The sequence below is a fragment of the Mauremys reevesii genome, linkage group 10, assembly GCF_016161935.1.
Source record: "Mauremys reevesii isolate NIE-2019 linkage group 10, ASM1616193v1, whole genome shotgun sequence".
Taxonomy (NCBI): domain Eukaryota; kingdom Metazoa; phylum Chordata; order Testudines; family Geoemydidae; genus Mauremys; species Mauremys reevesii.
In genome coordinates, this window is record NC_052632.1 from 51,841,138 (window position 1) to 51,856,100 (window position 14,963).

At 52.9% G+C, this 14,963-nt stretch overlaps 1 protein-coding gene across 8 annotated transcripts in view; it reads left to right on the forward strand.

Moving 5' to 3' along the window:
• CLUAP1 (clusterin associated protein 1) overlaps positions 1-12,106 on the forward strand; it is a 192,270-nt gene extending 180,164 nt beyond the window's left edge. For 6 of the 8 annotated variants that reach the window (XM_039492233.1, XM_039492230.1, XM_039492236.1 and 3 more), the window contains 3 exons: positions 6,115-6,170; positions 10,232-10,288; positions 10,901-12,106. In XM_039492233.1, the coding sequence (XP_039348167.1) occupies positions 6,115-6,170; positions 10,232-10,288; positions 10,901-11,053 (266 nt within the window). In that variant the 3' untranslated portion in view covers positions 11,054-12,106. The remainder of the gene's footprint in view (positions 1-6,114; positions 6,171-10,231; positions 10,289-10,900) is intronic. The other 2 variants (XM_039492235.1, XM_039492232.1) reach the window with 1 other exon arrangement.
• Positions 12,107-14,963: the final 2,857 nt, after the last annotated feature.

Here is a 14,963-nt window from a genome sequence, read left to right on the forward strand (position 1 = left end):
AGGCTACAATAAGCCGCCCCCCAGTTGACACTGAGGTACCATCATGTGCGGAGGAAGGTAATCAGCCTGCCCAGGAACCTCTGGAGCAGGAACCTTCCCAGGTCCCAGACGCTGACCAGGACACCATCATGCCCGGGATTTCTTCTTCTTCCTCTTTCCCGGATGAGGCGGTGGCGGGGTCGTCGTCTGCAGGTCCCCCACCAATTGACTTACGGGCACACCAAGAGCTCCTTCGCAGGGTGGCACTGCGAATGGACCTGCAGGCGGAGGAGGTATCGGAAGTGGACGATCCGATAGTGACCATTTTGTCAGCGGACGCCCCTACCTGCATAGCCCTGCCCTTCATTAAGACTATCCAGCCGACTGCTGATAACCTATGGCAGACTCCGTCCTCTATTGCGCCCACAGCAAGGGGGGTGGAACGCAAGTACATGGTTCCTTCCAAGGGATATGAATATCTGTATGTACACCCTATCCCCTCGTCGTTGGTGGTGCAGTCTGTCAACGATAAAGAGCGTCACGGTCAGCAAGGCCCGGCTCCTAAATCAAAGGACGCCAGGCGACTGGACTTGCTTGGTCGCAAGGTCTACTCTGCTGGTGCCCTGCAGATCCGAGTGGCTAACCAGCAGGCCTTGCTAAGCCGTTACGGGCATGACACTTGGGCTGAGGTAGAGAAGTACAAAGAGCTCCTACCTCAGGATTCCTGACAGGAGTTTGCGGCCTTCATAGAGGAAGGTAAAAAGGTAGCGCGCACCTCGTTACAAGCCTCCTTAGACGCAGCTGACTCGGGGGCACGTACTATAGCCTCGGGTGTTACCATGCGCCAGATCTCTTGGCTCCAGAGTTCGACGCTCCCTCCTGAAGTTCAGTACACCATTCAGGACCTTCCTTTTGATTCCAAGGCTCTCTTCTCCGAAAAGACGGACTCCAGACTCCAGAACCTAAAAGACAACTGGGTCATCATCCGTACTTTGGGGATGCATACCCCTGCTACCCAGAGGCGTCCGTTCCGCCCCCAGTTTAACCGACCTTACTATATGCCTCGCTACAGGCAGGACTCTGGTCGGCGACGGGGTCACGGGGGACGTAGACGACAGCCTGGCAACCAACCGTCCCAGGGGCGAACCCCCTCTAAACCACCAGGGCCTAAACCATCCTTTTGAAGATGCGCCCGGGGACGGCATACCAGATCTTTCTCCAGATCCCTCCCTGCCTTTTTCCAACCATCTTTCCTATTTCCTCCCGGCGTGGGCCCGGCTGACCACCGATGCCTGGGTCCTACGCACCGTGGAACATGGTTACCAACTACAATTCGTTTCACCCCCACCTTCCCACCCTCCTTCCCGGTCCCTCTTCAGGGCAAGGGGTTTTACTCCCGTTATTTTTTGATCCCCAAGTCCAAAGGGGGCCTCCGACCCATCCTCGACCTGCGGGACCTCAACACATACATGCTGAAGTTGAAGTTCCACATGGTATCCCTCGGGACGATTATCCCTACTTTGGATCCGGGAGACTGGTATGCCGCCCTCGATATGAAGGACGCTTATTTTCATATCGCCATCTTTCTGCCGCACAAACGCTTCCTCCGCTTCACGATCGCTCACCTTCACTTCCAGTTTGTGGTCCTCCCCTTCGGCCTATCCACGGCCCCAAGGGTGTTCACGAAGTGCATGGCTGTTGTCGCTGCCCACCTCTGTCGGTGCGGCATCTGCGTTTTTCCCTTCCTGGACGACTGGCTCATCAGGGGGGAATCGCAGGCCACGGTCCAGCAACAAGTCACAGTGATCAAAGACTTATTCACGCGCCTGGGCCTAGTTCTCAACATAGAGAAGTCCACCTTAGTACCAACTCAGAGGTTGGACTTTATTGGCGCGACCCTGGACTCATCTCTAGCCAGAGCCTACCTTCCTCAGCTACGGTTCCAGGCCCTTACACAGCTAATCCGCGCCCTTCAGGCCTCTCGTATGACCTCGGCCCATGCTTGTCTCCGCCTCCTCGGTCATATGGCGGCTTGCACACACGTAACTCCGTTTGCCAGGCTCCGCCTCCGCCCACTCCAGCTGTGGCTCCACTCCAGATACCGTCCGCACAGGGACCCTCTGGATACCCTACTCACCATTCCAGCGGGTGTCCTTCAGTCCCTTGATTGGTGGCTGACCCCTTCCCCCGTATGCACGGGGGTCCCATTCCATGCTCCTCAACCTTCCCTTTCCCTGACAACGGACGCCTCGTCCCTCGGATGGGGAGCCCATCTCAAAGAAGAAAAAACGGTTACTTACCTTTGTAACTGTTGTTCTTCGAGATGTGTTGCTCATATCCATTCCAGTTAGGTGTGCGCGCGCTGCGTGCACGTTCATCGGAAGATTTTTACCCTAGCAACCCCAGTGGGTCGGCTGAGCGCCCCCTGGAGTGGCGCCATAACGGCACCGCATATATACCTCAGCCGACCCACCCAACACTCAGTTCCTTCTTGCCGGCTACTCCGACAGTGGGGAAAGAGGGTGGGTGTGGAATGGATATGAGCAACACATCTCGAAGAACAACAGTTACAAAGGTAAGTAACCGTTTTTTCTTCTTCGAGTGATTGCTCATATCCATTCCAGTTAGGTGATTCCCAAGCCTTACCTAGGCGGTGGGGTTGGAATGAGATGTGGCGGAATGCAGGACCGCAGAGCCAAAGGCTGCGTCATCTCTCGACTGTTGGACCAGGGCATAGTGCGAGGCGAAAGTATGAACGGACGACCAGGTCGCCGCTCGGCATATCTCTTGTATCGGTACTTGCGCCAGAAAGGCAGCGGAGGACGCCTGGGCCCTGGTAGAGTGGGCGGTGAGATGGCCCAAAGGGACATTAACCAAGCTATAACAGGTGCGTATGCACTCTGTGAGCCAGGAGGAGATTCACTGTGACGAGACAGGAAGACCTCGAATCCGGTCAGCAATTGCCACAAACAGTTGCGGGGATTTGCGGAACGGTCTTGTCCGATCAACATAGAAAGCCAACGCCCTACGAACATCAAGGGACTGAAGTCGTTGCTCTCGCAAGGATGCGTGAGGCTTTGGAAAGAAAACTGGAAGGAAGATGTCCTGGTTATTGTGGAATGTGGACATTACCTTCGGGAGAAATGCCGGATGTGGACGTAGTTGCTCCTTGTCCTTATGAAAAACGGTGTACGGTGGGTCCACCATGAGCGCTTTGAGCTCGGAGACCCGTCTGGCTGATGTGATAGCCACTAGAAAAACCGTCTTCCATGACAGGTACAGCAAGGAACAGGTGGCCAGCGGCTCAAAGGGTGGGGACATAAGCCTGCTGAGGACGAGATTGAGGTCCCAGGTGGGAATCGGGTGGAGCACCTGGGGATAGAGACGATCAAGGCCCTTTCTGAAACGAGTAGTCAGCGGGTGAGAGAACAGCGTATACCCTCCCTCACCGGGGTGGAAAGCGGAGATAGCCGCTAAGTGCACCTTGATAGAGGACAGTGCAAGGCCTTGCTGTTTTAGCGACCAGAGATAGTCATGGACCATTGGAAGCGGAAGCTCGGAAGGAATAGCGTTGCGCGCTTGAGCCCAGCAAGTGAAGCACTTCCACTTGGCCAGGTAGATAGATCGATTGGAGGAACCGGTGCCGCGGCAGGTTTCGGTGCCGGGCGGTCCGGACGGGGCGCACTCTGGTGCTTCGGAGCAGGCGGTTCCGAAGAGGCAGCGGCCTTCCCCTTCTTCACCTTTGGCAAGAGAGCATCTCTGGGCGGGTTTCGTGCCGATGGCACTTTCGGTTGCACGGTAGAGTGGCCCAGCGCCGTGGCGGCATTGCGAGAGTCCAGAGGGACAGCGGGCGGTGCCGCGGCCGGAGGGGTTAAGGCTGCCTCCATGAGGAGTTGTTTAAGCCTGATGTCTCTTTCCCTCTTTGTGCGAGGCTTGAAAGCCTTGCAAATTGGGCACTTAGAAGACAAGTGCGATTCTCCCTGGCACTTCAAACAGGAGCTATGGATCCCCTGTAGGCATAGGCCTGCGGCAGGCCGAACACGGCTTGAAACCCAGGGAGCCGGGCATACGCTCCGGTCCCGGGTGCGGGTGGGGGCTAATCCCCGAACCCGCTAACTATCTAACAGTAAACTGATTAAACTATCAAAAACAAGAAAACCTACAACGAAGATATCAACTATGTACAATTTTTTAGAGAAAATAACTATGAGGAAGCTAGGGAAGCGGAGGACAGGCAAGCTGCACTCCACTGTTCCAACGACCGACACGGGCGGTAAGAAGGAACTGAGGGTCGGGTGGGTCGGCTGAGGCATATATACGGTGCCGTTATGGCGCCACTCCAGGGGGCGCTCCGCCGACCGACTGGGGTTGCTAGGGTAAAAATCTTCCGATGAACGTGCACGCGGCACGCGCACACCTAACTGGAATGGATATGAGCAATCACTCGAAGAAGAAAAAACGGTTACTTACCTTTGTAACTGTTGTTCTTCGAGATGTGTTGCTCATATCCTTCCACACCCACCCTCCTTCCCCACTGTCGGAGTAGCCGGCAAGAAGGAACTGAGGGTCGGGTGGGTCGGCTGAGGTGTATATGCGGTGCCGTTATGGCGCCACTCCAGGGGGCGCTCAGCCGACCCACTGGGGTTGCTAGGGTAAAAATCTTCCGACGAACGTGCACGCGGCGCGCGCACACCTAACTGGAATGGATATGAGCAACACATCTTGAAGAACAACAGTTACAAAGGTAAGTAACCGTTTTTTTTCAAAGCACCATGCACACATGATGCTGTATAAATACTAATCTCAACCACCATTGGGTGGGAACTTGGCAAATGGATGGGCCATTTGGAGCTGAAAACATCAATGAAAGACAGGATGTGGAGTTTCAATTTGGGTGCTGATGGCCACCTCACCTGGTCAGTTGCTAATTGGCACAGATTTAAAAGAGTCCATGTAGCATGCCAATGTCTAAAATAAAGTAACAGCACAATGAGGATTAGGGTGTAAAAATCTAGATCAAGAGAAAAAATGTGTATGAAACCATCAAGGGCTATGTGTGTGTGGTGGTGACGGCGTAGTACTTTATAAACTATAAGTAAAGCTACATTTTAGTCACAGGTATTTTTAGTAAAAGTCACGGACAGGTCACGCGCAATAAACCAAAATTCATGGCCTGTGACCTGTCCATGACTTTTACTATATACCCCTGACTAAAATTGGGGGGGGGCTGCCTGGGGGTGCCGCAGGTGCTGGGGGAGAGCGGCCCGGGTGCTTCGGGGGCGGGGGGGAATGGCAGCGCGTGGCCCGGGACCCCTGTGAGTATTGGGGGTGGGGGTTGGAGGGCTGGCAGGTTCCCTACCTGGCTCTGCGCCTCCCTCTCACCCCCAGCAGCAGCAGAGTTTGGGTGTGGGAGTGGGTTGGGGCATGGAACGGGGTGAGGCAGGCTCTGCGTGGTGCTTACCTGGGAGCTCCCTGGAAGCGGCGACATCCCCCTCGCCCAGGTCCTAGGCGGAGGTGTGGCCAGGCAGCTCTGCATGCTGCCTCCGCCCAGAGCGCTGGCTTTGCAGCTCTCATTGGCCAGGAACTGCATCCAATGGGAGCTGGGGGGCGGGTACCACACCGCCGCCTAGGAGCTAAGTGAGGGGGGATGTTGCCAATTCCAGGGAGCCCCCTAGGTAAGTGCCACCCAGAGCTCTCCTCACCCTGTCCTGTGTCCCAACCTCCTGCCTCTTCCCACACCCAAACTCTGCTGCTGGGGTCAGGGCGGTGGCCTGAGAGTGTGCGACTGGCACAGAGGCACAGATTTAATGGTCACGGAAAGTCTTGGAATCTGTGACCTCCGTGACAAACTCGCAGCCTTAACAATAAGGCATGGGGTGGAGTAACCACCATGAATCAAGCTAACGAGATGAGGAGTAAGCCTTCTTCTGAGCCCCATGACATTGAAGGAGCATTGGGGTCCAACCCTGCTGTAGTTTCCCTTGATGATGGTGCATGATTATGCCTCTAGAGAGCAAACCATGAGCTTTATCTCCCCAAGGGTTATTTATTCACACAGCAGCTCCTTAGTTGCTCTGTGTTAACGAAGTGGAGAGGTGGGCATGTTCTCATCGTGTTTCTCTCTCTGCTGCCCAGGGAGACCCAACAAACGGATCGTGGGGACGATGCAAGGTGGAGAGACAGAGGATGATGTAAGTAGGAAAAGATCTTGTGTGGGTTGCAGGGCATCTCTGATTGTCCATCACTGATGGCACTTTGTGGTGACAGACCTGCTCCCACAGCACTAGATGGCAGTATTCCCCCAACAAATCATCACACAGGCATTCTCCCCCCATTCCCCTTCCCATCCTCACCTTACACATCCTCACAGCCTCTCTCTCCTGCATGTTGTTTCCCTGTTTTCTTTATTTAGCCTGTTTAGTCTCTGTTACTTCTCCATTGCCCTAACTCCATTCTGTACCTTGTTAGTAATGACAGATCTCCTGTCTGTGCTAGAACTCCTAGCCCCGCCCACTTCTTGAGCCTGAGGTGGCAATGGGGTGGCGGGTGGGGTTGGGATTTTCAGCACAGGCGAGGGAGTGTAGGCACGTTCATTTCAATGGAAGCTGTGTCTCTGTATCCCTAGGCTGCTTTGAAAATCCCACCATGGCTCTTTAAGACCTGAAAAATGGCTTGTTCTAGGGGGAGGAAGGAGTCTAGCAATATTGCCCTCAAGCTACTGGGGGGAAGGAGATTGTGCTGCGATTTCCTTCTCCCGGTCCTGCTGCCCAGCCGGGAGATTGGGTGGGGAGCTGCTTCTGCCATCTGCCCCCTGCTGTTGGAGGGGAGATGGGGCCAGAGAAGGGACAGTGAAGGCTGACCCTGGTGACTAGAGGCTAGACAGGCCATGCTAGGGATCAAAGTACCCCCACCTAAGACCCATCAGGGAGCAGGCAGACACTCTAGCTGCTCCACTCACCCCTTTAAGGTCTAGTTAGCTGGTGTCCTCCGTCAGCTGGGGCCCTGCCCTCTGCTGTCATTCTGTCAGTGACCAGCAGGATGGGATCTGTGCAGTGCTGCTAGTCCAAGGGAGAGGGACCAGGCTGCTAATGGCAGGAAGCAGAGCCCTGCTGTCCAAAACCAGCAGTGGGGCTCTGCCTGCTCTGCCATTCGTAGATCTCCCTCTCAGCGCTGCTCGGACTCGCTCAGACTGAAGCCGGTATTAGGTTCTCAGAGGTGATATTTCTTTGCTATAAAGTATTTGGACTTTCCAAAAGCTGTTGACAAAGCCCCTCCCCAGAGGCTGCTAAGGAAACCTTCCCAGTGTGAGAGGAAGGAGATGTCATGAATCAGAAAGGGCCTACGAGAGAGAGAGAGAGAGTGCGCAAAGAGCAGGAACTAATGGTGAATTATCAGCCTGGCAAAGATTAACAGTGGGAGCTTCAGAGTTCAGGACTTGGAGCAGTTGGATTGAATCTCACGGGACCCACAGACTTGCCCCTGTGATCCATTCATTTGTGACCTCTAGGCTTGCTTACTGCACCGCAGCATCTCCCGGAATGAAGCCACATGCCCTGACAAAGCTCTAACTAGCACAAAATGCAGTAGCCCTCCTGCTTAGCAGCACAGGTCTAGTAAGCATAATACCCTGGCACTCCACACTGGTTCTCCGTTGAACAGTCTGGTTCAAGGTCTCAGTCCTGCCATTCAAAGCCCCCCTATGGGATTGGCCCTGTCTACCTAAGAGACACCTCTCCCTCCACGACCAGGATCTCAGGCACAGGCATGTGAGAGACAGAATTTAAAATGGGGTGGGATCTACACTGTGGAACTCACTGCCACAAGAGACAGGAATGACTGGGGACCTCCCAACATTCACAGCTGAATGCAAAACCCATCTCTGTCGTGGCTTCCCCACCCGACCCTCAGTTCCTTCTTGCCGGCTACTCCGACAGTGGGGAAGGAGGGTGGGTGTGGAAGGATATGAGCAACACATCTCGAAGAACAACAGTTACAAAGGTAAGTAACCGTTTTTTCTTCTTCGAGTGATTGCTCATATCCATTCCAGTTAGGTGTGCGCGTGCAGGTGACAAGTTCATCGGAAGATTTTACCCTAGCAACCCCAGTCGGTCGGGCGGAGCCCCTGGAGTGGCGCCATAACCATCACCGTATATATGCCTCAGCCGACACCACCCGACCCTCAGTTCCTTCTTACAGCCCCCAGGAGGGAGAGACAGAGCAGCCCCATTTTACAGGAGTGTCGTCGTTGGAACAGTGGAGTGCAGCTGGGTCTGCTGAGTCCCAAGCCAGTGCTTCAGCTTCCTCAGAGTTATTTTCTCTAAAAAATTGTACATAGTTGATATCTTCATTGTAGGTTTTCTTGTTTTTGATAGTTTAATCAGTTTACTGTTAGATAGTTAGCGGGTTCGGGGATTAGCCCCCACCCGCACCCGGGACCGGAGCGTATGCCCGGCTCCCTGGGTTTCAAGCCGTGTTCGGCCTGCCGCAGGCCTATGCCTACAGGGGATCCATAGCTCCTGTTTGAAGTGCCCGGGAGAGTCGCACTTGTCCTCTGCGCCAGGCTGTGCTGGCCAGAGCCAGGTTATTGGCTCCCTCCGTGGACTCTTGGCCTGAGCCAGGACAGGGATGCTGCCTAGCCCCTCAGGCCAGGCCCTGCACAGCTGCTTTCTCTCATTCTTGCTCTCGCCTGTCCACTTCCTTTTGTCCTTCTCTCATCTTTCTGTTTGTAGCCACTCCAGGCAGAACAGGGGAGGCCAGGAGGTGTGGGGCCTGTTGCCCCCTCTCCCCTCCAACTCCACCTATTGGCACCTGTCCGGTCCCAACAGCCACCCAGGCATGGCGCTCCAGAGGCCTCAGCCCAGTAGCTCTCAGCAGCTGCTTCAGCTCCTCCTGGAGCAGCAGGTACCAGGGCTCAGCCACAACTACGAGACTCCACCAGGGACAGACCCTTAGCCAGATAAGGGTCAAAATATAGAGAAAGAAACCCAAGGAAGGGAAGGGTTAAATCCACTAAGGGAGAGAATCAGGCCACGAAGTAGGGCAGGCTGGGGGGAGAACACAACGAAGGGACAGAGCTGGCGAGAGCTGTACACTGGATGTGCCTGGCTCCCGGCCTGCTTTGCTTGTGTATCATAGAATCACAGAGGAATAGGGTTGGAAGAGACCTCAGGAGGTCATCTAGTCCAACCCCTTGCTCAAAGCAGGACCAACCCCAACTAAATCATCCCAGCCAGGGCTTTGTCAAGCCTGACCTTAAAAACCTCTAAGGATGGAGATTCCACCACCTCCCTAGGTAACCTATTCCAGCACTTCACCACCCTCCTAGTGAAGTAGTTTTTCCTAATATCCAACCTAGACCTCCCCCACTGCAACTTGAGACCATTACTCCTTGTTCTGTCATTTGCCACCACTGAGAACAGCCGAGCTCCATCCTCTTTGGAATCCCCCTTCAGGTAGTTGAAGGCTGCTATCAAATCCCTATACACATTGCCTTTAGGGCAGGGCCTGGGTTTCCTTTCTATCTGTCCAGCACCCAGTCCACCAGGGCAGCTACCATAATAATGATAATCATCCTCACTGGGCTTGGCTGCCTCGGCCTGTGCCAGGGCAGGGCACCTCCTGTGGCAGCTGAGCTATGTGCTGCAAGAGCAGAAACACGACCTCGAAGTTGGTGAGCCGCTTCCTGAGCCTGTAGCTCCAGCTGAGCTGCTCCTGGGACCAGGCACGCTGGGGGCTGCTGCAGGGGCAGAGAAGGAAGGTGGGTTTCAAGAAGCTGCCTGCTGCCCCAGGCCAGCACGTTTGCAGTGGGGAGCAAAGTGAGCCCAGGTTTGCTTTCCTTATCCATCTGCTCCTCTCTTCTGTCCCCGCCCTGCCTCTCTCAACCAGTCTGGGACCTCCCTTTCAGGGAGAAGCTCTATTCTCTTCCAGGGAGCCTGGCTCCTGGCAGACAGTCATGCAGGACAGCCTGCAGACCTCCAGCCCTGGTGAGCAGCCCGTCTCTGGGCCCCACTGCCCTGTGTATGCTGTTTGGAGTTGGCTTTCCAGGCTCCGTCCACGTTCCCAGCATCCCTCCCTGTAGCATCGCGCTTTGCAGCAAACAGCTCAGACATTGTGCACAGCACCCTCAGCTGTGAGTAGCATCTGCTGCTGCCTCCTTCCCTTGCTCTCACTTTGGTTGCGTTCTGTTTGCTTTTCTTTTTAATGGTTTTCCCTTCTCCATCTCCCATTGTTCTCTCCACTCTCGCTCTCCAAGGTGGGATCAGCCCAAGCCCAACCAGGTAAACACAAGACCTCCAGCACCAAGGCACAGGTGGGTTTGTCTCCTGCGGTTTGTTTCCTCACCCTTATCCTAGGGCACTCAGCAGTTCCCTCTATGGTCCTGCTGCCCCCTGGATTCAGCAGCAGTAACAAAATCCATTGTCACCACCCCACTGGGGGCCTGGAAAGGAGGTCTTCAGAGGCATGAGTGGAGCAGCCACTGCCTAGCAAAGTGGGAGATTGGTGCTGAAAGCTGTGTAGTGTCTTTAGTTCCCACCAGTGGTGAGGGCTCCAGTCTCTGATCATTTCTGAGAGTCAGCAGCTCCAGCCTGTGCTGTTGGCTCAGTAATGAAGCCATATACAGAATCCCTGTTGCTGCTCCCTATGCCAGATCCAAAACTGGACCCCACCCCACTGTGTGCTTCTTGGCAACTGGGTCATTATCTCAGGATAGGGGGACATGGTTCTGGTTAATTTCAGCACAGGCAGGGAATGTGACTGCAGATCCTCTCAGCACAGAGTGATGTGCAGGTTTCTCCCATGCCAAGTTTCTGGGCACACAGAAGCCATGTACATTGCCGGCTTTGTACGTTTTGTCCATTGAGGATAGCTCTGGTTTGAGAAGGGATTGGCCATGAATTCTGTACCCATTGCTTTTTTACAGGAGGAGTCGGAGGATAGTGAGATTGACCTGGACGATGATGAAGATGATGATGAGGATGACCTTGAAGATGACAGCATGGAAATCTCTCCCAGCAAGGCCAATCGCCGGGCCAGGAAGCCAGAGCCCCTGGAAGAGAGTGATAATGACTTCTGACTCTCCTTCCGAGGTGGAACCACTCAACATCTCGAGATGAAAACTGACAGCGAAAGGGTTGGGAATGTAACACACGCTGCTGTGCCTACAGGTATTTTATATAGGAATGAAATTCGGAGTCGGTAAATAATAAAGCTATGTTCACAGTGACAGTTAAACTTTAATTGCCAATCTCCTTCCCTGCTCATCTTTCTCAAAATTTGACTCATTCTGATGATAATTAAAAGTGACATGATATTAAATACTTGTTTACTTAACCTGTTGGAAAGTGGGATTGTATCGGAGCATTAGAACTGGAGTTCCACACTCCATGATGCCAAAGGTTTGAAAACCACTACCAGATGGTGGTTTAGGCCTTGTCTACACACAAATCGGACCAGTGTAACTAATACTGGTTACAACTGATGCAAAACTCTTGTGTGGGTACATTTGAATTGATTTATACCTGCTTTATATTGATTTAGCCAAAACTGATTCCTTACCAAATTAAGGGCTTGTTCCCACACACAGGTTTCACCAGTTTAACTATAGGTGTGATATTAAACTGATAGAGGTAAGCCATTGCAGAACAGTCTGTGGATGCTGTTATATTGGCATAAACCCATTTTATATCAGTAATTTAACTTAAATCTCTCAGGAAGAGGGTTAAGCAAAACTGCAATAACCCACTCTTGAACCACCATCATAGGACTTTGCAGCAGTTGAATTAAATCAGCATAAGCATCAACCCTTTAGTTAAAGTCCTGAGCCTGTACGTAGACCAGGCTGTAGTCTCTTGAAATGAGTGCAGTTAAATAGGGCCAAAGCTTGTCTAGCTGCCATGGGTTTGCCTTCATTGCAAGGCGTGCCTTACAGGACCGTCCTTCTTTGGTTGTCTTTTGCATGATACCTCCCGACATGACAACTGGGGAGAGATTCTCTTCCATAAACAAGCCTAAAAAGTCACAGAAGCCTATTGTACTATCAAATTCTGCTGTCCTCCTGCATGCTATACGAGCTGTTTTGTTTATCTAGATCCCAGTGTTTCAGAAATAAATGTATTTTCTGCATTGATTTGTGTGACTTCTTTTATTGAGACATTTTAGTAGGTTAGGCTGGCGCAATTCTTGTTGAGGAACCATGTAGGTTAGAGAAAGCTTGAGTGCATTCACTTCAGGTGTCAGTTATGTCTGCCTCACTTGCTTGTCGAATGGCATAGCCTCACGGGAGCAGACATTACTGCTTGATTAGAGCACGTCACCTTGGCGCTTGTTCATCAGGACAGTTGAGTGGCCCAGTTTTGTTCCCATATTACTGGCACCCTGCTGGCCTGGCATGTTCTACATCTGGAAATCTGCCCTTGTTTTCCCTACAGCTGCATTACAGACATGTGTCTATCCCTCTTCATTATTAGTACTGCAGGAAGGAAGGAACAGTAAGTAGTTCAAGGTGAATTTCTTCATGCCACCCACCCCAGCCATTCCTTTCACACCAGTGTGGTGCCAGTCAACAGAGCAAGGAGGTTGACGTCTCACTTTATGTTGGTGCACAAGGAACCATCTTTTTTTTCAGTGTTTGTACAGCACCTAGTACAATGGGGTCTTGGTCCATGACAAGAGCTCCTCGGTGCTACAGTAACACAAATCAACACTGATAATATCGCCACTCACCGAGACTTTAGAGATTCACCGTAACAGATTGCTAGGAGAGCTGTTTGCCTTATTGTACACCCAGTAAGTTAAAGGAGTTTTGCCATTTGCTTCAAAGGGACCAGCGAGCCCCTGCCTTTCTGCTGTGTGATTCCACAGGTGCTAGCTAGCTGCAAACTGTCAGGTAGGCCTACGCTACACAATCCATCATGGAATCCCAACAGTTAGCAGGGGACCTGTGCTCTACCTCCACTGCCAACACTTTAGTTACATATTCTGCCTGGAATCTGCTGTGCACTGAGAGAGGCAGAGGCCATTGCTTCCAGCACCCCCACCTAGCAAACTGATGTCGAACCCCAGACTGAGAGTTGCTGCTCATAAAATCAAGCCTGGTATCTGTGCTGTTAGTTACATCCCATGTGTTAGTATCTCCCTTGTAACAGTATCAGACAGAATCAAACATATTCTGTGTAGTAACACAGCACACAGTACTGCCACCTAGCACTGGCCGTACACAGCTTCAGCCAAACAACAAGGCTGAAGTTTGTAGGCTAACGTACTGCATCCAAAGACACCCCATGAAGGCTCCAGAAACAGCCCTTAAGAGCACTCAGTGGCTTTGCCACAGAAAAGCTTTTTTAAAAAAAACTTGTTGCAGAAATCACTGACTCCGTAGTGTCATGGCGCTGGGAATTCACAGCTCATGGGGCTCGATTCGCCATGGTCTGCCCTTTGTGAAGCCATTTACACATGTGCAAAGGGAATGCAGCGTGGGTTTGAAATGCTCCTACTGCTGCCTGTGCGGATTCCTGACATGGACAGCCACTTCACCCAGGTGTCAAGTATGGCACAAACTGCAGCTCGGTGAGGGGTCAGGCCCGTTCATGCCAAACTGCTGCCAAGGAACAGGGCCCATTGTGGCAGGTGGCCCTAGTATCCTGCTGACCCCTGAGTGCAAGACCCCCATAGATTAGGGCATAGGGTCTGAGCATGGCATGGCTAAAGCCACCCCACCCCCCGCACACGCACACACCATCCCACTCCACCCCCAGTAGATGAGGTTGGTAGCACATCTGCTGCCCCTGAGGAGAGACAGGCATGACAGGGAAGCCATTACAGCAGACATTTGCTTAACCAACCCCCTTTTACTTGAAATACCTTCTGGTGGATAATGAGTAAATTTGTCCCAGTGTATCATTGCATGGAAAGCTGCATGTTTAGCTAAACACATTTCATTCCCTTGTGCCACGAACAAGGGGTTCGCTGAGCGCACTGCTGGGAACACTGAGCAACTGTACAGGCCTTCACTGCCGAACTCTGCTAAAAGGCTGGAGGAGACAGGCTACGGGGCTTGTTTGTGGTAGGTCTGAGCAGCGATTAAAAAAACCAACAACCTCGCCTCTGCGTTTGCTTCTAAGTAAGTGGAAGTGAGTGCGGCCAAGGCCCGTGCTATTGTTAACCACCAGTCATGCATGACGCAGGCCAATGTAGTCAGCGTAGGTGTGTACAGCTCTTCAACAGCAGGGGACCTGGAGGGCTGAAGTCAGGTGGTGTCTCCAGGAGCAGGCTGGATCGACGGGGTCCCCAGTAAGATGTCCCTTTCACCAGCAAGCACCGCACCATAACAATGGCTAGTTCCTATTTTTAGTATGGGAAAACCTATGGTGGCCCAGATTGCCTCCCCCCACCCTCCTGCGCTGTGGGCTTGACAAAGGCTGTGTAGTGGTGACCAGCTGGGACAGCGGCTCACTGGGGCTCCCTACCTCGTTGTATGCAGCTCACCCAGCAAAGGGCTCACGGGAAAATGAACTGTTGCATAGCCCCTGGGAACACCGCAGGCCAGCCTCTGAGCTCGGCTTAGCACAGACACATATAAAGCCTAGCTGACTGCACTGATGCTGTGTTTACACCAGTGGCACTGAATTCCCAGTGCCCTACTGCGCTCAGTGAGGCATTTTCAGCGCCATGTTCGTTCCTAGCTTTGGCTCATGCTCATACAGAGAGCAGGGGCCCTGACCAGAGTGCCACTCAGCATGGACTGATTGGCCCAGGCCCCAGTGCTGCACACTGCAGCCAAAAACCACCGGCACAGCTCATTTAGTGAGACCGGGTGAGTGAGGTAAGAGCCACTCCCCTGACCTGAAGCAGAGCTCTGTGTACGCTCAAAAGCTTGGCGCTCTCACCTACTGAAGTTGGGCCAATACAAGCTATTCCCCCCACCCACCTTGTCATGCTAACATCACATACACCTGAGGGCATTCTGTGCCAAAAAAAATTAGAAA